The sequence below is a fragment of the Perna viridis genome, chromosome 12, assembly GCF_037379345.1.
Source record: "Perna viridis isolate PV_CMFRI_1.1 ecotype Kerala chromosome 12, ASM3737934v1, whole genome shotgun sequence".
Taxonomy (NCBI): Eukaryota; Metazoa; Mollusca; class Bivalvia; order Mytilida; family Mytilidae; genus Perna; species Perna viridis.
Window position 1 is genome coordinate 358,306 of NC_142456.1, and position 25,647 is coordinate 383,952.

The window sequence follows — 25,647 nt, forward strand, 5'->3', positions numbered from 1 at the left end:
GAATCTTCATAGATTGAACAACTTCCTAAAGTAAATAAAATATTAGCCAGAAATTAACTCAATTTCAAATCACCATAACCAACACAGAGGTATTTACTTATGGGGATTCTCTGTATTTTCTATGACTTTGCTCTATGGATTGTGAATATCTCCATAGTACCTATGTTGAAATTTCATAAAGTTCAGGATTTTAAAGATCATTTTCATAAAATACAGTGAAAAATATGGATTGTCATCAAATAGTAATAACAGGTCTGCAAATGAGCCTTGTCGAGTTTGTGATGATGTTGAAATTAACTATAATGCTGGCATGACTAATCCCCTTAGTAGAGGTTAGTTTAACATTTTTTGTTACTCCTTTTCTAAATTCCAAAATAATTCTGAATTTAAATAAGTTACATAAAGTTTGAATTGACATCATGTTAATACTTGAAGTGACTAACACTTAAACTCATGATTTGTGCACCATTTTGCAGGTGCAGGGTCATAAATCATCATAGAAATTAATAGGATAAATGTTATCAATATTTTATCTGTCAAAGGTCAAAATTTGCATAACTTTTCAATAAGTTATCTTCTTAATTCAGCTGTGTATTATGATATTATGGAGATAAGTTTTTATTTTGGCACTTTGTTAATCATGAAGTGTTATTCAAGACAAGGAAAGAGAGATTTATTTGATTAAGCTATTATAAGTACAAAAAGGTCAAGGCTGGTCAGGATACCTACCTCAGAGTGGTTTATTATGATGACAGGTGGCTTGTACTAGTAAAGGTTAACTCAGCAACATGTCCAGTAGAATATTGACAGATCTACTGAAAAGATTTTTCATTTATTCTGAATGACTCCAGTGAAAGTTTTAAAAAACAGATTTCCATTGAAATACAAATCTCAACGAAATGTATGACTACAATTAATTAAACCTGAGAAAAACTCAATCTTCCGAAATGAATTCATTCTATATAATGCTATGTGTAAAAAAACAATATACCAATATTGTAGATGTAATATATGCTTGTTTTCTTAGTAATAACACACATGTCTCTATCTCTATTCACTTCCTTTCAGTTGAAGTATATTTGTTGCTTATTATTGACCTTGAATTAGTCAGCTTAATGACCTTGGATTAGTCAGCTGTATAAAAGTCAATCATGAAGTGACTGAGCCAGATTATTCTTTGGAGTTCAATCATTTCTTTACTTGGAAATTGTGATTGGATTTATCTCCAAGGTGAAAGGGCTTTCAGTATTCTCTATTAAGATTGGAATTATTTTGACCCTGGCATCTGTGTCTGTATTATAGATCAGTTGATGGGGGAGAGGGAGCTGCTTTAAATAAAAGGTCCAAAACCTGTATAAAGTATGGTAGCTTGCTTAAAGCACCTGTATAAAGTATGGTAGCTTGCTTAAAGCACCTGTGTAAAGTATGGAAGCTTGCTTAAATCACCTGTATAAAGTATGGTAGCTTGCTTAAATCACCTGTGTAAAGTATGGAAGCTTGCTTAAATCACCAGTATAAAGTATAGTAGCTTGCTTAAAGCACCTGTATAAAGGATGGAAACTTGCTTAAAGCACCTGTGTGTAGTATGGTAGCTTGCTTAAATTACCTGTATAAATTATGGAAGCTTGCTTAAATCACCTGTATAAAGGTTGGAAGCTTGCTTAAATTCCCAGTATAAAGTATGGAAGCTTGCTAAAAGCACCTTTATAAATTATGGAAGTTTTCTTAAAGCACCTGTATAAAGTATGGTAGCTTGCTTAAAGCACCTGTATAAAGGTTGGAAGCTTGCTTAAAGCACCTTTATAAATTATGGAAGTTTTCTTAAAGCACCTGTATAAAGTATGGTAGCTTGCTTAAAGCACCTGTATAAAGGTTGGAAGCCTGCTTAAATCACCTGTGTAAAGGTTGGAAACTTGCAGTAGTAAAATGGCTAATAATGGGAGCATCAAAACAAAAAATTTTGTAAAGATTAAATTACCTTGACATTTTTAATTTTTTTTGAAAACTAAATGTGCCTTCTAACCACTGTATGGAATGTTATTGACATGCAGTAACAATCTGATATTGATGACATTTATATAAGCACAACAATACTTAGGCCCTTTTAGATTGTCATGACAATGCTGATTGTTGTTCTTTGGCATTTTAAAAAAATTCTTAGAAGATTTCAGAGACTAAGACTGAATAGCCCCGTGAAATCTTTGTATAGAAAGTCATTGACATAGTAACAGTTTGATTCTGTTTTAGCTGTTATGTAACAGTGTTTATAAAACCATAAAAATAACTTTTATCATTTATCTGACAAACATGGAGCACAGAGTAAACATCTCTAAAGCTTGACATTACATCAGATTTTACAAATCTAGGAATGTTTAATGGCAATAAACTTCAGACATGACAAGATAAGAAAAGTACATGATAAAAAGCAATCTGCTCCAATACTGTATATCCTTCATTGGCAGTAATACTACCAGATTGTAAGTTTCTTGTGAGCTGCTCTTGTGACTCTTTATATTATTTGTTGTTTGTGTTATTTTTTTCTTTATACATGATGGGAGAAAGTGGACTTTAATGGTACTGTCTTGCAAATATAGATTCTCCTTTAAAAATGAATTATTTAAATTATTTCTCCACTTGAGCTGGTAAAATTAAGGTTTTCAGCAAATGGGCTTTAGCAAGCATGCTGAAATCTTAATTTTATTATTATAGAGTGGGGAAATAGTCTACATCAAGAATAAGCTGAATGGGAATCAGTTTCTCCCATGAAATCGATAGAAAATGTAGAAAATATAAAATGGTCAGAAATCTCTAGCAGAGATTGTATAAGTGGCAGGCGGTTAAAAAAAAATCACATGCATTTTTAATCACTGGGTTAGATTGGTTAAGATGATACCATACATTATACTTTCTCTATCAGAATCAGATTGGTGGTAATGGAATAAATGGATTTCAGCATTTATTATGTAGAAGTTACGTCATGTTTCAAAATAATGTACATTTCTTTTATTTCTCCTTTCAGATGCAGCATCCTTATTGATTTAAATGGAAAAGAAAATGTTCCTACAGACTCCAATTATTTGCTTGGTTACCATGATTTAAGCTCCAATGTGACCCTGGCAGATGGTCTTCAACTTCACAAGAACTCTTAGGGACAAGGCATTGTAGCCTTACTTGTAAAGCTTCAGGTAAGCTTATGGTTTCCTGTTGTTGTTTTTATAATGGGAAAAGATAATTTTCAAAAGATAATAAAAATCTGAAGATTTTACATGATTTTCCCTGATGAAAATGTTACTAATTGCAAATTGGAAATTGATTTTGGCTTCAAATGGCCATAGAATAAATGTTGATGTGATTTAGTTGTTATATTTGGATCTGTAGGTGTAAAGTACAAACTATCCAAATATTGGTCAGATATTTTTGATTTTATAGGTATATTTCTGGTAGATCCTCTTATATTGTATTGGATTAAGGTTTATTTGTTAGCTGTTTAACCCTGATAGTCCTTTTTTTTTTGAAATTTTTTATGCATTGTGCATTGTGGTATTTACAAAATAGTGTTCATCCTCCTGTTACTAGAATGTTTTTACTACTGGCCGATCTTTTAAAAGTATTACATATTGGGGGACCAAACAATGAGGGAATGTATTTACCTTTAATCCAGCTGATTGTTGTAGGAAGGCCAAACAAATTGTGGTGGAGTAATGGTTTGTTATCACCTAAAGACACTAGTGGTTTTCATGTGGTGGTGAAGTAATGGTTTGTTATCACCTAAAGACACTAGTGGTTTTCATGTGATAACTTGATAATTAGTAGGTTGGCAGGTTTATGACAAGGCTCCAAACTACAAAAGGATTTAGGGTTTATATAACCCCAATTGAAAAAAAGGAGGGTATATATCTTTAGTAAGAGCATATGAATGGTATGATATTGTTCCAAAATATACTACTATGGTCATGATCAGACTGGGATAGATTTTGGGGATTAAGACTTTGAACATTTCAGAAATTGGGGACCTAAAGGAGGCCAGAAACATGCACTTTCCTGATGTCCAGACAATGACTTGACTATTAAGTGAATTGATCTCTCTGAAATTGTATTCCAACATATAATACCACAAAAGGAAGGCTGTGTCATTGGTTTGGAGGTATTGACTGGAATTATTTAGAAATAAGGGGTCAAAAATTTACCACTTTCATTCTGGTCAGATTCTTATCCTGTGTCAAATATCTAAATGTAATCAAAGTTCAAATCTATATCAAGTTTAATTGGTGTGTCTATACCTACTCCAACTGTTTGCGGATGTATCAAGTTGTCCTTGCAAAGTATTTTATCATCCATATGCTTTAAGATTCTCTGAAAATTAAGGACTTGTTGTTAGCATGTTTTGATATTCTTAGCATGACAATTGACATAACATGCAACCATTAATTTAGTAATTATTGCTTAGAACTTTTTCTAACATTTGTAGATGGTTATCAAAGGAATAAGTAACTCTTGAGATATTTCCTCCTAGGAATCCATACACAGCCATGAAATAAAGGCTTGAACCTTCACAGCATTAACCCTTATATACAAAGGAAATATAGATTAATAATACCTATGGTCCTATGATTATAGGAGTTAATTGGAAGCTTGAATAACCAAAGTAAGATCATGAAAGCATAAGATATGATGAGTGGGCAGAACACATTCCTTCTAAAGTGAAATTATTTAGGGGTAACAGTCTGTATGGTTATTTTTTTGGTAAAAGATCACTATTTTTTTTATCCAATTTATTTGAGCAATGTTTCCCATCAGTAGGTGTTGGAGGAATCAATGATTAGCTTATTTGCCCATTGTTCTTTTCTTTATTTTAATGCCCCACCCGCCAAAAAATTGCCTAAAAAATGTTTGCAATTGCAATTAATCATTACTTAAAAGTTCTTATTCTTTACTTTTCCTTTGCCCCTTTTCTATGGTGATCAAAGTTAATCACTAGAATTATAGGGGACTGCAGGACCAGGCTCCACAGAACATAATAAGGATCTAAAAACTTGTCTTCTTGACTACATGTCTTAGTTTCCAAATAAGACAGGTTGTAAAAACTTGTCTTCTTGACTAGCCGTTTTAGTTTCCAAATAAGGCAAGCTCTAAAAATTTTTCTTTTTGGCTAGATGTCTTAGTTTCCAAATAAGGCAAGCTCTAAAAAATTTTCTTTTTGACTAGACGTCTTAGTTTACAAATAAGGCATGTTCTAAAAAGTTTTCTTTTTGACTAGACGTCTTAGTTTCCAAATAAGGCAAGCTCTAAAAATTTTTCTTTTTGACTAGCTGTCATAGTTTCTAAACAAGGCATGTTCTAAAAACTTGTCTTGAAAACCTGACTGGCCTGCTTTTCTTTAAAATAAGGCTTACTCTAAAAACTTGGCTTCCAGTTCTAAATAAGCAAAGCTCTAAAAACTTGTCATTCTGACTTGTCTGTTTCCAAACACAGCTAACTCTAAGAACTTTTCTTCCAGACTGACCTAATTTGTTCCTCAAACATATAATAAAGATACATTATCCAATGAATATTCAGATACTGAATTTCAGTATTTACTGTTTTTAGATTCCAATTCTATTGGAAGTTGCTAGGAGTTTTGACATTGTAATAAGAATAAAGGTTGACTCTTGCTGCAGGAACTTTTGTATTACAGCAATAACCTGGTACCCTAACAACTTTAAATCTTGATAATAGATAAGTCCATTTATTTGAGAACTTGTCCATTCTTGTTGTTAACAGGTATTGAGGTTAATTTCTTGATGTTTTCCCTGGTTTTGACTTCTCATGTGATTAATTAGTATTATATTTAAACTGGGTAAAAGTGTTTATAGTCAACCTTATCAGATCAGGAGATATTCTGGGTGGTCAGTGGGATTAAATTGGCTCAAGTATTTTTCTTTATTGATATGATAAAGTTGTTGTATTTACGTGATAAAGTAATGAAATTTTTGATAGATGTTCATAGAAGTGATGTTTATATCATTTTGTTTATTTACCAACAAACTCTCTCACCATTCACTGTAGGGATAAAGGAATCATTCTGCTGCAGAACAATAGAAACAACACCAAATGGAGGAAGTGAAAACAAATTTGTTGCCGATTTGTTAGAAATATTATCCAACTTATGTTTACTGTTAGTCAACATATGACTTGTTTGGACAGAATTTAGTACCGTAGTGGTCAATATGTGGATTATTTGTTCAGATCATTTGAGCGTTTTGATGAATCAATAAATATTATTAGGTTAATAAGACTATAGGAGAGCTAATTATTACTGGAAGGTAACAGTCAATGATCATAGCAAGGATGTAATGTTCTAGAAAGTGTAAGTTATCTACTATAAAACTAATTGCATTTTAAAATTTTACTTGATGGGTTGTAATGTAAGTATATAGTTGTTTGTTATGAAAAAAATTAATTGATCTTTCAAATTACTTTCTAAATTTAAAAACTATGTAAGTGATCAAGATGATAAAAGTTTTTAATGTTAGAAAATTATTTCTGTCCGATTTAATTGAAAGAAGAATTGAATTGCTTTTCTTGTTGGTCTTTCTTTTTAATATAATTTGAATGAAAACTGGATAAGGTAGTTTTATGTTTGGGTTTAAATTTTTGAGAAATATTTATCTCTGGAAACATTAATGAAAAATATGGTATTGGTTTGGAACAGTTAGCCATTGTTTACATGACTATGCTGTCAGAAGAGTTATAGGATCATTTTGGCAAGTTCTTAGATTTCTTCATTTTCTGTGAAAATCATTGTGCTAGACACAAACGGTCAGATACTGCTGATGTTCCTGTATTTTTTGCCAATATTTATATATCTGTATAATTTGTTAATAATACTGAATGCTCTATAGCCTTCTGTGATATTTGATTATACAGATACCTAAAAACTTTTAACAACTGTTTTTTTTTTTACCATGGTCCATTTATAAGCTTTACTTTTACTACATTTTCATTGAAAGATAATGATAATGTATAAGTATGTCATGTATGTACATGGTTTTATTTATATAGATTTTACAGAAAAGTTTCAGTGAGCTAATAAAAACTTAGATTTGACCTTAGTAAGAGATATATTGAGATCAAGATTTGACATTAGTAAGAGATATATAGAGATCAAAATAATCTCTGCCTCTGTTGTGATGGTTCTACTTACTTTTTATCATTTAAACCACATTCCTATTCTGCACTTTTCAAAACACCTTTATTTTGTGAAAGTAGTTTAATATTTTGTGGTTTGTTCGAACTGTCAGTTTGTCAAGTTTTAAATATGTTTAAAATACATAGAACCTCTAAGCATGTTGTTTGTAAACTTTAATTCATGGTTTAATTGAACCAGAAAAATCATGACAACAGTGAAAATTGTAGGTTCTTTATGAAACCTAATTATTCCACAGAATGGTGCTAAAGTATAGTGATATGTGAGTGATCCTGGTTTTGTAAAAAATCAAGTACCTAACACCAGACAGTTAAGAGATATACATACATGTACTTGTATCAATCAAACAGTAAAATGAACTATTTAAAGTCTGTGTTTATTATCAAGTTATTGCAGAGACCTTATGAAGCCTCCTGGTCCCCTACATTGTATATCAAGTTATTACAGAGACGTTATAAAGCCTCATGGTCCTCTTTATTGTATATCGAGTTATTACAGAGATGTTATAAAGCCTCCTGGTCCTCTACATTGTATATCAATTTGCTCATAAAATTAAGATCCTGACATTATCCTCTTTCTACTTGGTTAGATCTATCCCTACTTTGTTGATAAATGTTTTAGTTGCTTTACTTTGAGTCAATTAAAAACAGATTTTTATTCAATTTGGCCTTATGTAAAACATTATATTATGGTAGAAATATTGATGAAACAGTTTATGATACAGGGTTTTCCATGTAAGGTCAGAAAATCAATGCTTTGTAGCAAGTTAATAGCTTGGAGTACTTTACATGGGATAGGTTATTCGTTAATAATTAAAATTTTATCTATTATGTTTTAATAGGAAGGTTTGGAGTTCTATTGTTCGTAGAAATCAATGGTATTCTGTTCTTTTTTGTAATGTTTTTTTATTTATTTTGAAGACTTTGATATAGTGCATTCTACTATTCTGCTTATTCATGTAGATGAAAGGTCATAAGTCAAGGTGATATATCTGAGGTGGATTTTTTCTTAGCTGTAAAATGTATTATCAGTCTAAAATTGATGATTTAGGAATGTTGAGGTTGCCCAGTGTACCACAGCTTGGGTAATTTTGATTTATTGTTGATATTCAATAAAATATTATATAAATGGTATATGAAGATACCCTGAAAAATTCATATAAACAGAGTCAGTTTTTAAATTGGTAATTTTGACCTACTTTAGAAGGAGTATCATACATGCATTCCCTATTGGACTGCAAAAAAATATCTTACTTTTATTCCCAAGTTTTCTTTCATTGAAGCAGTTATCATTTTTATTGAGTGAAAAGAGCTTTTTTCCTACTGATGACAGAATACTTAACATGCCGAACAGTATAATATGTCTGATGTACAATATAATTATTTTAGTTAAAAAAATGTGATTTGTCCACAGAAGTCATTACTGAATATTTTCAAGAAAGAAAAGATAACTGTAAATGGGAGATAACACACAAGAAGATATATGTAAAATGTCTTTTGGTCCAACTTTATTTTGAGATAATAAAGTAAACTATAAATCAGCTTCTTCTAAGTCTATTTGGCAAAGTATTCGTTACAAATTTAGAAAAAAAAGTTGTACTGGACAGACACAAAACTCCAACTGATACTGAAGAGACACTAAATTCCAACTGATACTGGACAGACGCTAAATTTCAACTGATACTGGACAGACACTTAATTTCAACTGATAATGGACAGACACTAAATTCTAACTGATACTGAACAGACACTTAATTTCAATTGATACTGGACAGACACTTAATATCAACTGATATTGGAGAGACATTTAATTACAACTGATACTGGACAGACACTTAAATTCAACTGATAATGGACAGACACTAAATATCAACTGGTACTGGACAGACACTTAATTTCAACTGATACTGGACAGACACTTAATTTCAGCTGATACTGGACAGACACTAAATTCTAACTGATACTGAACAGACACTTAATTTCAACTGATACTGGACAGACACTTAATATCAACTGGTACTGGACAGACACTTAATTTCAACTGATACTGGACAGACACTTAATTTCAACTGATACTGGACAGACACTAAATTCCAACTGATATTGGAGAGACACTAAATTTCAACTGATACTGGACAGACACTTAATTTCAACTGATACTGGACAAACACTTAATTCTAACTGATACTGGACAGACACTTAATTTCAACTGATACTGGACAGACACTAAATTTCAACTGATACAGGACAGACACCTAATTTCAACTGATACTGAACAGACACTTAATTTCAACTGATACTGGACAGACACTTAATTTCAACTAATACTGGGCAGACATTAAATTCCAACTGATAATGGACAGACACTAAATTCTAACTAATACTGGACAGACACTAAATTTCAACTGATACTGGACAGACACTTAATTTCAACTGATACCGGACACACATATAATTCCAACTGATACTGGACAGATACTTAATTTCAACTGATACTAGACAGACACTAAATTTCAACTGATACAGGACAGACACCTAATTTCAACTGATACTGGACAGACACTTAATTTCAACTGATACTGGACGGACACTTAATTTCAACTAATACTGGGCAGACATTAAATTCCAACTGATACTGGACAGACACTAAATTTCAACTGATACAGGACAGACACCTAATTTCAACTGATACTGGATGGACACTTAATTTCAACTACAACTGGACAGACACTTAGTTTCAACTAATACCGGGCAGACATTAAATTCTAACTAATACTGGACAGACACTAAATTTCAACTGATACAGGACAGACACCTAATTTCAACTGATACTGGATGGACACTTAATTTCAACTAATACTGGACAGACACTTAGTTTCAACTGATACTGGACAGACACTTAATTTCAACTGATACTGGACGGACACTTAATTTCAACTGATACTGGACGGACACTTAATTTCAACTGATACTGGACAGACACTTAATTTTAACTGATACTGGACAGACACTAAACTTCAACTAATAATGGACAGACACTAAATTCTAACTGATACTGGACAGACACTTAATTTCAACTGATAGTGGACAGACGCTTAATTTCAACTGATGCTGGATGGACACTTAATTTCAGCTAATACTGGACAGACATTAAAATCCAACTGATACTGGACAGACACTAAATTTAAACTGATACTGGACACACACTAAATTTCAACTAATACCAGACAGACATTAAATTCCAACTGATACTGGAGGGACACTAAATTCCAACTGATACTGGACAGACACTAAATTTCAACTGATACTGGACAGACATTTAATTGCAACTGATACTGGACAAACACTTAATTCTAACTGATACTGGACAGACACTTAATTTCAACTGATACTGGACAGACACCATATTCCAACTGATACTGGACAGACAAAAAATTTAATCTGATTCTGAATAGACAACTAATTTCAACTGATACTGGACAGACGTTACATTCTAATTGATACTGCACAGACACTAAATTGAACTGATACTTGACAGACACTTAATTTCAACTGATAATGGACAGACACTAAATTTCAACTGATAATGGACAGACACTAAATTTCAACTGATACTGAACAGACACTTAATTTCAACTGATACTGGACAGACCCTAAATTTCAACTGATAATGGACAGACACTAAATTCTAACTAATACTGGACAGACACTTAGTTTCAACTGATACTGAACAGACACTTAATTTCAACTGATACCGGACACACATTAAATTCCAACTGATACTGGACAGACACTTAATTTCAACTGATACTAGACAGACACTAAATTTCAACTAATACTGGGCAGACATTAAATTCCAACTGATACTGGATGGACACTAAATTCCAACTGATACTGGACAGACACTTAATTTCAACTGATACAGGACAGACACATAATTTCAACTGATACTGGATGGACACTTAATTTCAACTAATACTGGACAGACACTTAGTTTCAACTGATACTGGACGGACACTTAATTTCAACTGATACTGGACAGACATTAAATTCCAACTGATGCTGGACAGACACTTAATTTTAACTGATACTGGACAGACACTAAACTTCAACTGATAATGGACAGACACTAAATTCTAACTGATACTGGACAGACACTTAATTTCAACTGATAGTGGACAGACATTAAATTCCAACTGATACTGGACAGACACTTAATTCCAACTGATACTGGACACACACTAAATTTCAACTAATACCAGACAGACATTAAATTCCAACTGATACTGGCGGGACATTAAATTCCAACTGTTACTGGACAGACACTAAATTTCAACTGATACTGGACAGACACTTAAATTCCAACTGATACTGGACAGACACTAAATTTCAACTGATACTGGACAGACACTTAAATTCCAACCAATACTTGAATGTCTTGTAAGAACAGCAGTTACATTAATTACTCAGTTACATTAATTACTCAGTTACATTAATTACTCAGATTGAAGTATATTAGAAACTTTAAAATCTGTGGGATGCTTGACAAAAAATGTATACTCAATATAATTATTTTAGAATGGAACCTGAAGTGCAAGTTTCAAGGTTTATTTAATGAAGTTTTTATTATAAATTGATTCATGATTCTAATTTTGACACTTATCATTAAAAGGCTTGAGGTACAGACCCAATAAATTGAGTCATAGCTTGAAAAAATGAATGTCAATATATATATGGCCAATTACACTGAATATTGTACACCGTCCTCTTGAACAGGTCAATGTATTGTTTGGAATTTAAATACTCTCCAAGTTCTTAAGATGCTCAGAAAGGGTTTTTTTTCACTAGACAATCTTTTCCTTTTTTTAATTTCCATTTTGAATAGTAACAGATGGGAATTTTTAATTGATTTTCTGCCGACTTTCTTGGCTACCAAGGTATTCCATGTTTTATCTTTGTCTTAATGTTTATCATAATTGTTTTGTGATTGCATAATCATTCTCCTGATAGCAGCTAAATGGAGAAATTTGCTCTTTGAAAGCTTAGACTGGATGTTGTATGTTAAACAATTATGTAAATATTACATCAATTAGGATTACTTAGTTTTAGGAGAGAATTTGCTGGAGTACTGTTATTCTAGACTTCTGATTTTATTAGAGTTTATTCAAGTACTGTTACTTAAGAATTTGAGTATGATAGAGAGCAGTTGTTTAAAAATTTTAGCCACTCAACATAGACAAAACAAGACTCCCTGTCTGCAAGTAGGAATGATCATATGTCCATATTTACACTGATTAGAAATGTGGTGTTGATGATGATGACATCATAACTGCCGATCTCTGGTCATGGTCCAGAAGCTTCTATTTACCAATATTTCCACTTGTGGAATTCAACCTTTGCTTCTGCAGACATGAAATGGTATTAATTATCTAGTGTTAATATAAGTTTATGTTTTTCCTTTTGTGTTGGTTAAATTGTTTTCTCTGGTTTCTTTAGGAATTGCGTAAATACAAGCCCTAATAGATCAATTAAGTTCCACTGAATGACAGCACAGCCTTTAGAATTATGCAACGAGTCGAACAAGTACATAGCGCTTTCCAAGGGGATATTGACTTTTCCAGGTCTCCCACATATTACAGTTTGCTATTATTCGCTGTCGGCAATTTTCTCTCTCTTACCCGTCATATTTAATGTTTTACTGTCTGGCAAGTTTGACTTCTTAATAAGTTAAGACATGTTTTTATCCCAGGATGTAAAGCTATACTTATAGACTAAAATATGAAACTTGTTACATCTTCACTTCAGTCTAGGAAGTGTTTACAAATATACATATAACAGAGTTCTAAAAATACTGATTCTGAAAAAGTTGGAATAAAGACAGTATATTTTTGGATTTACTGAAATGTAATGTGTGTTTTGCCAGAAAATGGCTGCATTTTCACCAGAGGAAGGTTAGTAATGTTATAGTTTATACTTCAGTCTCTGTCTGTCTGATATTCTTTTGAACATTGTCCAGATCACAAAATATCTAATATGAGCAATTATGATCTTTTTAACTTTTGTTTTCCACACTTCAGATTTTTATCAGACATATGTGATACAATATGGCTGGATGTTTCCATCAGATACTGTTCATGACTAGGAACAGCATTGGACAAACTGTCCTATAAGTGATTAACCTTAAACTTGTTGAAGAGTGCATCTGTCATATTTAGAAGGATTATTCCCCTTGGCAACATAAATCAGCTGATTTTATCCTTATTTAATAAAATGATCATATTTTTCCCTGAGGCCAGTTTATGTACATTCATATTTATTTGTCAACAAATGAGACAAATTCATTAAATAACTTGCAGTTGGGACTTTATGTAGCACCAATGTACTACTGCTATGGAGAGTTGGCCCACCTGTTTATGTAGCACCAATGTACTACTGCTATGGAGAGTTGGCCCACTTGTTTATGGATTTTGTAGTGTTGTTTATCCATGTGACTTTGATGTTCTAGCTATATGATATTGTAAGTTGTATACAGAGTTTGATAGTTGAGAGGTTGTACAGAGATATTAATTAATTGTAACAGTTTTGAATTGATTATCATAAACATATCAGTTTCAGGGGATTCTAAAAAAAATTAACATATATGTAAGTATTTTTGCAGGTATTACATTATATGGTAAAAAGAATTAGTAAGTGTTTCTTAGTGTAGAAGACCAATTTCCTGGGTTACCTGCATTTGTACTTTTCTTGCTTATTTGTCCTGTGAAAATAGCAAAAATTAGTACACTACAATAGTTATTACGTTCACTGGATACAAACCAACAAACGGCTTGTTAGTTTTACCAACTAAAGTCAGTTAACATATTCTACATTTAAAATTCAATCAATCAAAAGTATGGAAATTCTTACCTTCTGGTGAGGACTTTCCTTTATGGCTACTGTCAAGTGTAATAACAGGATAGCTGGTCCAAACTAAAGATCTTATACAATGTATTCCAAATGATATGTTACAAGGCAGCTGGTATTTAACAAGAGGAGGTTTCAGTATACTTGTTCAGGATTTGTACACCAAATGTATAAAGCTATAACTTTACTACAACAGGTTGTCATTTGTGGCTGGTTGTAAGTACTACATGTACATGTATTTAATCAGAGTTATTTTCACTGTTGTGGTCTCTAACACAAGAATATAACCTCACTGTCTGTGCATGTTGGTTTGTGGGCACTTATAATCCATTTAGTTTTTGCTGGTGATTCAGGTAGGTAGAGAATAGATTCTATTTCAAGAAAAACTGAATAAAAGTTCATCTACTTAACTTTTTTTTTCTTTCTTCCTTGTACATGTAGATACAACTTACTAACAAGAGTCTTTTAGATAAGTAGTCTATGGAGAAACCTTCCAAAATACCTTTGGCATCTGATCATATTTCATACATACTGGTTATGCCCTTGCCCCTACATGTAAATTGGCCATATAAAGTTTTACCAGTGTCCTTCTGTCCTTCTTTTTATTAAACAACAAACTTCTTACTTTTTTCCAGGTTCTTTCAAATATTGAACTGAATTTTTTTAAACTTATTTACATTTCCTTAGCATGCATGTTTTTAATATCTGGTATTGGAACTCTATTTTCCAAAGCAATTTCTATATTATAGTAGATTGTATTGATCTGAGTTCATTTGATCAGCTCTGTGTTTGTTTTGCTGTCTCAGTAACAGTACTGAATAGGAAACTTTAATACCATGATTTATTAATGGCATAAAGGTTCCATGGACTGAATGTTTTTTCTATAGATTATGGAGGTTGTGGCAGGGTTGTTTGTGGGTGCTTGGGTACTTACACAATCATATTAGGGTGATTTGTTAATGATTTTACAAACTTTAGAAGAATCCTAGCCTGTGCTTTTAAGTTCACACAGCTTAAAGTAAAAAAAAAATAGTTAAAGCTGGACCCAGCTTCTGTACATTAAGTGAAATTTATTTGATTTTATTAGTAAAAATATTACCTACAAAATGTGTCATTTAGGCTAGTAATAAAAAAAATTGTGCAATGACTGTTTGATCCCTTCTTGAGGAGATTAAATTTGGGACCTAGAAATTACTTTCTTAATAAACATATATTTACATTTTGTTGACTATGCAATTTATGGTTTAGGCTAGACCATGACTCCCATGAAAATTGTCGACATTCAGTCTGTATAACTGTATCTGTTTTGGTACCTTCTGACAAGTATACTTCACATTCAATAGGCGTATCACTATTGATACCAATATTCAATAGGTGTATCACTATACCAACATTGTTACCCTTTCTGACAAGTATACATCATGCAGAATCCAGTGACAACAGAAATTTTCTCAACTTTCAATAGGTGTATCACTATATCAGCATTTCCTAATGGAGGAAGTAAGATATGAACGTAAACAATTAGTTATACATTGGTTTCCTTCCTAACAGGAAAACTGACTTTATACTGATATATAACAGGACATAGACCTCTGGTTTACAATTAGTCAGCTTTTTGTTTAACACATGTAGTTTTTTGGGGATTTAGTTTCAAATAATTGGTAAGGTATTTGCTTTATTAATAACTGATTTGTTGTACATTTTGTACTAGTTTTTAGTGCCTTCTATGCTAGTATGGAGTACTAGTTGTGTTAAGTGCCTTCTGTGCTAGTATGGAGTGTTTGTGCTAGTTTTGAGTGCCTTCTTTTCTAGTATGGAGTGCTTGTTGTGCTAGTTTTGAGTGCCTTCTATTCTAGTATGGAGTTGTCATTGTGCTAGTTTTGAGTGCCTTCTATTCTAGTATGGAGTGCTTGTTGTGCTTGTCAAGTGGATTGTCCTGCACACCGGTGTCTAGTATTATAGACAATGTGTGCTTGTATTGTGTGCTATCTCTTTAGACTGCCATGTGTTAATTAACAAGTGGTTGGAACAGGTATACTTACTATGTGTAAATCTAATATCTACTAGTTAATGAGAAAATCTAATCAGTGATATAAATACTCTCCTGAGATGCATGGTATGATTGGAATTGTTTGTCTTAATTAACTTGTAGAGTAGGCTAGTTTCCTCCCTTTGATAATAAAATTCTTTGGTTATTTTCTATGACAGTTATTTATTTTTGAATGAAGGTCATTGTTCTAGTAACTTTACATTTACAAGTTTTAACTCTTTGAAAGTAAATAATTTGTAAATGTATAAGGTCACTTAGTGTTTTACCAAGGTCATTATCAACATTGTATGTGATGACTTTTAATATGAGATATTCATTAATGTTAGTGATTTATTAATATTGTTACAAGATCCTTCCTCCACCATTAATATTTTCTGTCAGAAAAAAATCTGAACAAGTTGTAAACAGTATGTGGAACCCCCACTGGCCAACCTGACAAAGGCATATTAAATTAGTACTTATTACCATGATGTAACCTCCACTCACCAATGCAACCAAGGCATCTTAATCCTGATTATTGAGCACTAACTTGCTAAGGTGACAAGTGATATTTTTCAAAGTAGTATTTTAATATCTTTGGACAATACAATTTTAATTATCTTTAACATCCCAAATAATTTCTGTCAAACTGATACATCAGGCTCAATGTTAAATGCTGGTTAGTTAAATTTTATTTTGATGAGTTAATATGGAAAGCAACTTGCCAGTTTGATGACAAGAATATAAAGCTTTTGCACACTGCAACAAAACTGTAGGCAATGGGAACTACATGTAGTTGAATTAATCAATAACACAAAAACAAAACATTTCTTAAATAACAAATAATACAAAATAAAACCAAGTAGATTAATGTTTATGTTATATTTTAAGAGATGACGATTTTAAACCGAAGGAAACTTTGAAGATACTCAGGATTATCATAAATAATCAGATGATTGGATGTCTCTCCAGGAAAAACTCATTGTTGTAGGATTTAAGGAGAATTCATTTGGATATTAAGATACATTTTATTGCGTGAAAGGTTCAAGAGTTTGTTACCAAAGCTGTAAATTGACAGTGTAAACATTTAAGCTATGATTAGATTTACGTTCCATAGGTGTCAACATTTTAACAAGTGTGTGAAGTTACATGATTTTATAAGTTAATTTTCTTTTTCAGCTATGATGTCATCAACCCTAGTTGAAACTGTGTCCATTAACTATGAAGATTTTAATGACAGTTTTCTGACCTGTGGAACATGTTTATGTGTGTATGACAATACAGAACATACTCCTAAGCTATTACCCTGCTCACACACTGTCTGCAGAAGTTGCCTGGATCGTATAGTTGAGTCACAGATTCATGACACTGGCTACTTTCGTTGCCCAATCTGCCGAGAACACATAGGAATCCCTCGTTCTGGAGTAGCATCTTTTCCACCAAGTTTTCTGGTCAATCAGTTGTTAGATCTCATGTCACGCCAAAGACGAGACGTTATACCCAAGTGTTCGACTCATAATAACCAGGAACTATTATTTTGTGAAACTTGTGATTCAGTATTCTGTACACAATGTGCTGGTGGAGAACACAATGGGAGAGGGGCTAGTGAACACACTGTTATTCCATTTTCAATAGCTATAAAAAGAATGTCAGAGATCCTTCTATACAAGGCGCATCTATGTATAAAAAATTTGAACCATGCATATGACACAGTTTCGTCTGAGATGCAAAATTTAGAATCCTCTGTGGAAAAAACAGTTGAGAGCATTAACAGGTCTTTTCAGGATCTCATAGCATTAGTGGACAAGAGGAGGCATGAGTGTTTACAGTGGGTGAGGAAAATACGGGAAGAAAAACGCAAGAATTTACGGGAGCAATTAGACATTATACAATCAGAAAAAGAGAAAGTACAATCAGAATGTGATGGCTTGCAGTACCAAGTAGAAGTTAGAAATATAACAAAGAAAATTGGAGATCTTAATGAGAAATTGGATGCCACTTCTAGTTTATCAGAACCAAGAGAAAATTCATTCCTTAAATATGAACACAAACATAATTCAGCTTTAAAGGATATTACAAAGTTATTGAATGATTATGGTAGGATTAAAACAAGTACCACATTCCCAGCACTTTGCTCAGGGAAAACTGGTGAGGCTGTTACACATTTAAAGTCTTCAGTCACCTTGACAACCGTGGATTACCATGGAAACCCACGGACAAGTGGGTCTGATCCTATTGCTGCAGAAGTTAGAACTGAAAAGGGTGATATAGTTGAATCTAAAATCCGTGACAAAAGTGATGGTACTTATGAAATTCAGTATGTACCAACAAAACCAGGCAAAGTGAAAATGTTTGTCAGTATATTCAATCGTCCTGTAAAAGGAAGTCCTTTTGTTATTGATGTTTCAGAACACAACAACCCTGTTGCCAAGTTTGGCTCCCGTGGTTCTGGAGATGATAATTTAATGCAGCCAGTCAGGGTTGTCACAAACACAGAGGACAATATTGTATATGTCCTTGACACTGGGAACAGTAGAATTAAATGTCTTGATAGTTCATTTAACCTCAAGAACCATATAGGACCGATAGGATTAGAAAACCAAGGAGGCACGGGTCTGGCACTTACACCTGATAAAAATTTAGCTGTTATTAACTGGAGAAGTAAGTTTGTTACTGTTATAAACAAAGAAGGCGAGGTGAGAACTAAGTTTACTCACCAAGACTTTATAGAGCCAATAGACATTGCAGTGAATAGTCGTGGAGAAATCATAGTAGCAGACAATGGTGCCAGTAGGGTATTTATGTTTGATCCTAACGGCCGTCTTTTGACAACTTTCGGAGGCAAGGGAAGTAAGGAAGGACAATTCAAGTTTATATGTGCCATAGTAGTAGGAAAATGTGATGAAATCCTTGTTGCAGATCATAGAGTTCAAATTTTCAGTCGTGATGGGAAATTTTCTCGTGTGATTCCTGACCAGGGCAAAGGTCAGTTCTGTGGTCTAAATGTTGATGCAGGTGGCCTGATCCTTGCCACCAAAACGGAAAAATCCAAGAGTTACGTACAGGTGTTAAACTCCAGCGGTAAACTCATGTTCTGTATAGATAGTCACTTTGACAAGTTAAAACGGCCGAGTGGACTTGCCACGACAATTGACCACCATGTTTATGTGGTGGACTTGGGAAATCACTGTGTCAAAAAGTACAGGTATAAGTAAGGTAAGTCAGATGTAATCCTTATAGAAGCCAAATAATAAAGGAACACTTTAAAAAACTAAAACTCCAAAGAATGTTAGATACATGTACATGTAGCTATTTTACCATTATCAACTACAAAAAAACTTGGCATGGCAATCATTTGTTAAATAATGTGAGGTCTTTCATGGGGAAAATACATGCAACAGCTTTTACTTAAGTCTTTCTATGCTAATGGAGAAAAATGAAACTAAACAAAAATCTACAGGTATCATTAAATCATTTCAATTGCACATGAATAAAAAAAAAAGGAAAACTTGTATGGAAAAAAATTAACATTGAAAAACATTGTTATCATGTGTTTACCAATAATACTCAGGACAAGTATACAGCATTACTATGGACAAAGGGGGACAAATCTAATATGTTATAACTTAACATTTTTGAGTTTCAAAGAAAAAAAGACATTGGTGATTTGAAACCTGCTTTATAAGAAATACCTTGGATTCAGGAATGTAACACATAGAAAGATGTTATAGAAATTTTAGTCTGACGTGATCTACAGTATTCTGAAATGGTCAGCTTTCAGGGGATTTGAGTTTGGGCAGGCATTAACTGAAAAATGCCATGCAAAGCAAGCAAGGCAAAATATATTATGGGGTGAAAGTTGTGAAAATTTTTTTTCTTACCGATTTTGGGGTGGGGGGGGGGGGCGTATGCCTGGCACACCAGTCCTTGGCTCCGTGCCTGGCTTTAGATTCCTGCGGGGTCAACGTAAATCTCGTAAAAAGTATATAAATTTGTTAAAAACCATACATGTGTCTGTAATTTTCTTAAAACTAAAAATTCTTAAAATGATATTTTTCTCCTGCTTTTTTTTTAGGTTCTTGGAAGGTTATAAAAGACTGACAAGAGTAAAGAAGGCTAGATAGAGGAAGAGAGAGACCAACCAAAGTCATAATCAAAATAACTTTAGACTACTAATGTGCAATGATACATCTGTCTGTAAAATCATCATACATTGTTTTAAACTATTGGCCCCAATAAGAGTCATGCATGAGGGCTTTTATTATTTATATAATTGTTTTACATGTGTCTTACACAGTAGTCGTTTCATATGCACTACAAGGAACTTCTGTATTAAAACAAAAATTATTAACATGAAAAAATGTTGTAGATTTTGGCACTTCTTAAAATTTTTTTCTCAGACCTCCCCTCTACAATTGGCAGTTATGCTGGCCAAGTGTTTTCTAATTTTTTAAGTCTCAAATTTACATCCAATTTTCATGTATTAAGAAAAACATTTTAAAATCAATGTATGATAAATGAGTTCAGACGCATAAAAATTATTTTTTTAATTAAGTATCCTTGTGCATGATGTTTAGTAAAATCAGTACATGTGATTGTTTTGACCAACATAAGAATAGTTACATACATTGTATTTGTGGACTTCTATATATTTAGCCATTCTGTGATCACCATGACACTCACATCCAGGTCAAAGGTGGATTTTTTGTCTTTTTTTTTTTTTAAATAGCAATGAGTCAAATTAATGTTATGCAAAGACATGAATGTATGTAAGGATTGATACTCATGTGTCTCTTAAAACTTTTTGTTTTTTTGTTTTATTTTGGTTTAACACATTTGAGTTGTTATTGATTGTTGTAACTACAATAATTAGTATGTCCTTACTAAACACCATTTTGTTCTGACAGGAATTTGGTGTACCAAAATTCAAAATACATTTATTTTAATGTTCTTTAAAACAAGTACTATCTTTAAAAAAGATATCCGACACATATTCTCGCTTTGTTGATACTAGAATCTGGTTGAGATTTTATTTGGATAACTGTGTGATCACTGTACTGTGTCTCATATTTCAGTTATTTCATCGGTTCAAGTAAACTATATCCTTCTATTCAATTTATAAAAGACTTTTTAATATATATAAAATTGATTGAAATTATTCAAGACACCAATGGAGGCTTAAATTTCATGGTTGCGATCACAAATGTCAGGTTGTAAGCAACATTGTATAGTGGTTTGGTTGCCGTGGTTAAGCACCGTGGCTATCACAAGCTGTCAAAGCGGACTCAATACTGACTGTGTTGAATAGTATCTGGTTTAGATCAGATTTAGTTTTATACCAAAATTATGGATATTCTCATGTTAACGCACTTCTACATAAAAAATAAAGTATCTTAGTTTAAAAAAAACTGATTTAGTAAGTACATAAAACAATTATTTTTTAACATTTTATAAAGAAACATTTGCTTATCGAAGAAAAATTGAAAAGGATTTTAAATTTTTTAATGGGTTTATTTTACATTTTGAAATTCTTATACATTCACATTAAAGAGACAAACCCATAATACAATTGTAAGGATTATACTGTGGAAGGCCTGATGTTCATAGGGTGCAAATCTCATGGTTTTTGTTTGGTCAAACCACAAATTCAAGTTCTTTATGAAATAAAATGATTTTTTTTTATTAAAACCTTTAAGGTTCTACCAAAATCCATGAATTTTAAATTTGAAAATCTGAAATTTCAAGAAACCCTGAATATTGACACCCACCAATAATTCACATTACTCTTAATTTAATTGGTTCAGAAATTCAGCTTACTAATTGCCATGGATGTTGGCAAACATCCTGTTAAATCATTTATGGCCAGTCAGTGTTGTCAAGTGATACAATATGCTATAGTAACTAATAAGGCTTGTAAGTCTCATTTTCCATTTTTTTCTCCAAAATTTCTACTTTTGAAAACATTCTAAACTGAAGACCATCATGTATTTACTTCCGTATTTCTGGGTACATCGATATGATGCATACATTGTAGTTATAACAATTTTCTATTTGATGGTATTACCAAACTTAATTTATTGTGGAAATAGTTAATGGTCATATTTTTTCTTGTAATTTATGCTAAAGGAAGTCCTCATTGATAAGATTGTTGAAACAATCAGTTTCTTTGGTTAAGAAGTGAGTAAGGGACCCATTCTAGTGAATTAACAGGGTCACATGACAAGACATCTATTCCATTGCAGAAGTAAATTGTTTTTCCCGATTAAGAATTGTTTAATTTACCATGTAACATGACAGAACATGCCAGCTTTCAAACATTTATATCAAGCTATTTCCACATTTTTTTGCCTTATAGGATAATAATAACATTTATGCATTACTTGTGTGTTAGAGATCATGAAAGTTGCTCTTATCAAGTTTATGATTTTACTGTTTTAAGTAAAATAGCTCTGTTTTATATGATATAATCATGAAATTGTTGGACTTTTTAGTGTGTGTTACCTGGTTCTGTTTCTTTAGAAAAGTAATAATCTACTCTTCATATATTTTTGTGTGTTTTAATGTAAAGAGAGAAACAGCTTTTTAACTCCTGGTCACATGCTATATTTATATTTTTTTATGAGGGGGGCAAGTTTTCCACAGCTCAGAATGGAAGTTTTGAGTTGGAAGTAAATATTTAAGTTACTATCATTTATTTTGGAAGATAACATTTAGTTACGGCCATTTGAGTAGAAAGTAAACGTTCAGTAATGGGTTTTGGATCTAAATGTTGAATTTTTGTAGATTGAACAGGAAGTAAGTGTTCCGTTTGTATTCACATATTTATAACCCATTATCATGCACTGTGTGAATGTAGGCTATTGGAATGTCCTTTATTTATTTGTAGTAGAATTCCATTAATGGTGGAAATAGGTGTTTTGGTATAAGTTTTGTACAAGAGTGGTAATTTGTTTTAAGAAGAATTTAGCTTTGTATTAAAATGATTTATGGAAATAAGAACATAGAAAGAAATTATTTGGCTGAATTTAGATTTATTGTTGCATTGTCATGTAAGCATTGCTTTGGAATTTCTGTAAATGTAGTATTTTTATATGGAAAAGCAAAGTTGTAATTTTTCAATATTCCAGAAGTGATTCTACAGAATAGTGAGATCCTTTGATAAATTTTCTTTTGGAGTAGTATGGTTAACTTCGGAGTATAGGGTTAGTCTTTACCTGACATTTACCTGTTGAAATTCCTTAGTAAACTTCTATCTAATTTGGATTAAGTTAGCATGTTTTAATCTCCTGTTTCTTGCTAAGCTAATAACATAAGACCTTTCATCAGATAATGGTCATTTGATAAAAGAGGCTCAACTTATTCCTTGATCTATTTTACTCCTTGTAAAACGTTCATTAATTCAGCTGTCCTTACAACAAAATAAAGAGCAGAAGTAGAAAGATTTCAAACTTACAAATGTTCATACCAGTATACTTTATAGTCTATATGATTAAAAATCCAAATAGAGTAATGTGTATGGGCCATGATTTATTGATAGGGTACAGTGAAGGCAGGTATTTCATCCTCATACAGTTTTATTTCAGTATTACAGTAAGAATTCAGCAAACCTTTTCAATATTAGCTTACTAATGTCATACTTAGTTTAGACATTTTCTTGTTTTGTGATATTTTGAGGATTTTGATATGTTATCAGCAATAAAAACTTGTAAACAAGACCTGACATTTTATTATTGATATCATCCAGTTATTGTTCTGTTTATGGTTACCTAGCATCCAGCTGGTCATTGCATTCCTCTATCTTCATTTTTGTATACCTATTGTTTACAACACCTCAATGATGCAAAATCTTATATTTTATACATGGTTTTAACAATTTAACTTAAGAAATGAATATTACACACTCTTAGAAATCAATGTTCTCATTGTATGTTGTCAATTGTCCATTTATTTTAGGTATTATTATGATCATGTCTGCATATGTATATAAATATACCTCTAGCAATGAACTTTTTATGTTATTTAAGAAAATGTCAAAATTGCACATCCTTTCTTACATCATAATCTATTGAGCCAGTGTAATATGTTGACCATTGATAACATACACTATCAAATATTTCAACATTATTCACAAGACAAAAGTTTGGCATGTTTTTGGTACATTGAACCTAATGGGGTCCTACTGATAATCGTCCGGACAAACCCAGAGTAATCCATAGACACGTCCTGTCCTGACAATAACGTGAGTATTAAGTGTAAAGATCTTTATGGAATTGTAACCACAGGGTTCAGTACCACAAAAAGAAGGCTGGTGTTGATTGTTGGGATTGTGAATTTAACCATTTAGGGTTAAGTGACCTGAAACAGCATTTTCATGATGTCCTAAAAAACTTGGATTTCTTACATGTTTTGGGTTTTGCTTACGGTATTTGGAAATAAAAATGGGCTTCTGCCATTCTGGTCAATTTCTTTTCTAAATTGCTAAAATATTCAGAGTTATATCAAGTTTGAATGGTGTGTTAATACTTGCTCCAAGGCTCAACCTCTGCAGTCATAACAAGCTGTACCCTGCGAGTCATTTTATTAGACTTCTGTCAATAGGCCAGGTGAGCTTTTGGACTTCTGGCCATAGACCACGTGAGCTATTGCATCACTGGCATCCGTCATCATCGTGGTTAACAATTATTACATTTTCTCAGACACTACTGAATGGATTTGGATGAAACTTAGCTTGATTGTTCCTTAAAGTATCATGTACAAAGTCTATGCTTCGAATTTTCATCCGTCGAAAAAAATGGATGTTATTACTAAAAATAGAACAGAGCACAGACAGCAGTTTTTTGCATACATCTCAAAACCGTTATGTTCAGCCAAATTCTGACATAGGTAAAAGTGTTTATGATGACGATGAGATCTATCTAAGGTCAAATTTTGGTGAAAATCTGTCACCCATGTTTGAGTTATTGCCCTTTTGGAAACTTTTGGCTATTTTATGTTATTATTTCAATAATCTTCTCAGAATCAAATCAAACTTGTTAAAATTGTTCGTTAGAGTATTCTGCGCAGACTGATCGTTTAAATTTTTTTTTAAACTTCGAAAAATAGCCGCTGTCACTAAAAATAAAACATAGGGGTCAAAATACATTTTTTTTAAATAATTAAAAAACCGTTCAATTTAGCAAAATTTTGAGTTGGGTAATAATGCTCATTGATTACATACTTCTGTGTGATGAACTAGATAACAGAAACATTCTCAATTGAAAAAGTATGACCTACCTTAATATGACTCCGACCGTAAGAGACCCGAAAAGAGAGTCAAGATCGTTAAAACGTATAAGAGTAATCAAGGGAACCAAGGTTATAGCGGTAATCAAAAGAATGTAATCCAGGGACAAAGACCAGACACGGAAAACAGACATACACAACAAAGAACATAAAGTAACTAAAATCATACATACAAAGTAACAAAAATAAATGAGCAACTCGGACTCCACTAAAAACTGGGAGCATGGACCAGATGCACCGGTAGGGTA

At 32.4% G+C, this 25,647-nt stretch overlaps 1 protein-coding gene across 5 annotated transcripts in view; it reads left to right on the forward strand.

Moving 5' to 3' along the window:
• The window catches only part of LOC148600673 (tripartite motif-containing protein 2-like), a 52,987-nt gene extending 29,157 nt beyond the window's left edge, over positions 1–23,830 (forward strand). Inside the window, exons 4-7 of one of the 5 annotated variants that reach the window (XM_088556661.1) lie at positions 3,020–3,185; positions 6,046–6,346; positions 17,297–19,333; positions 20,193–23,830. In XM_088556661.1, the coding sequence (XP_088412787.1) occupies positions 17,299–19,332 (2,034 nt within the window). In that variant the 5' untranslated portion in view covers positions 3,020–3,185; positions 6,046–6,346; positions 17,297–17,298 and the 3' untranslated portion in view covers position 19,333; positions 20,193–23,830. Of the gene's footprint in view, positions 1–3,019; positions 3,186–6,045; positions 6,347–12,614; positions 13,137–14,284; positions 14,305–14,338; positions 15,750–17,296; positions 19,334–20,192 lie in introns of those variants that run through there. The other 4 variants (XM_088556660.1, XM_088556659.1, XM_088556658.1 and 1 more) reach the window with 4 other exon arrangements.
• Positions 23,831–25,647: the final 1,817 nt, after the last annotated feature.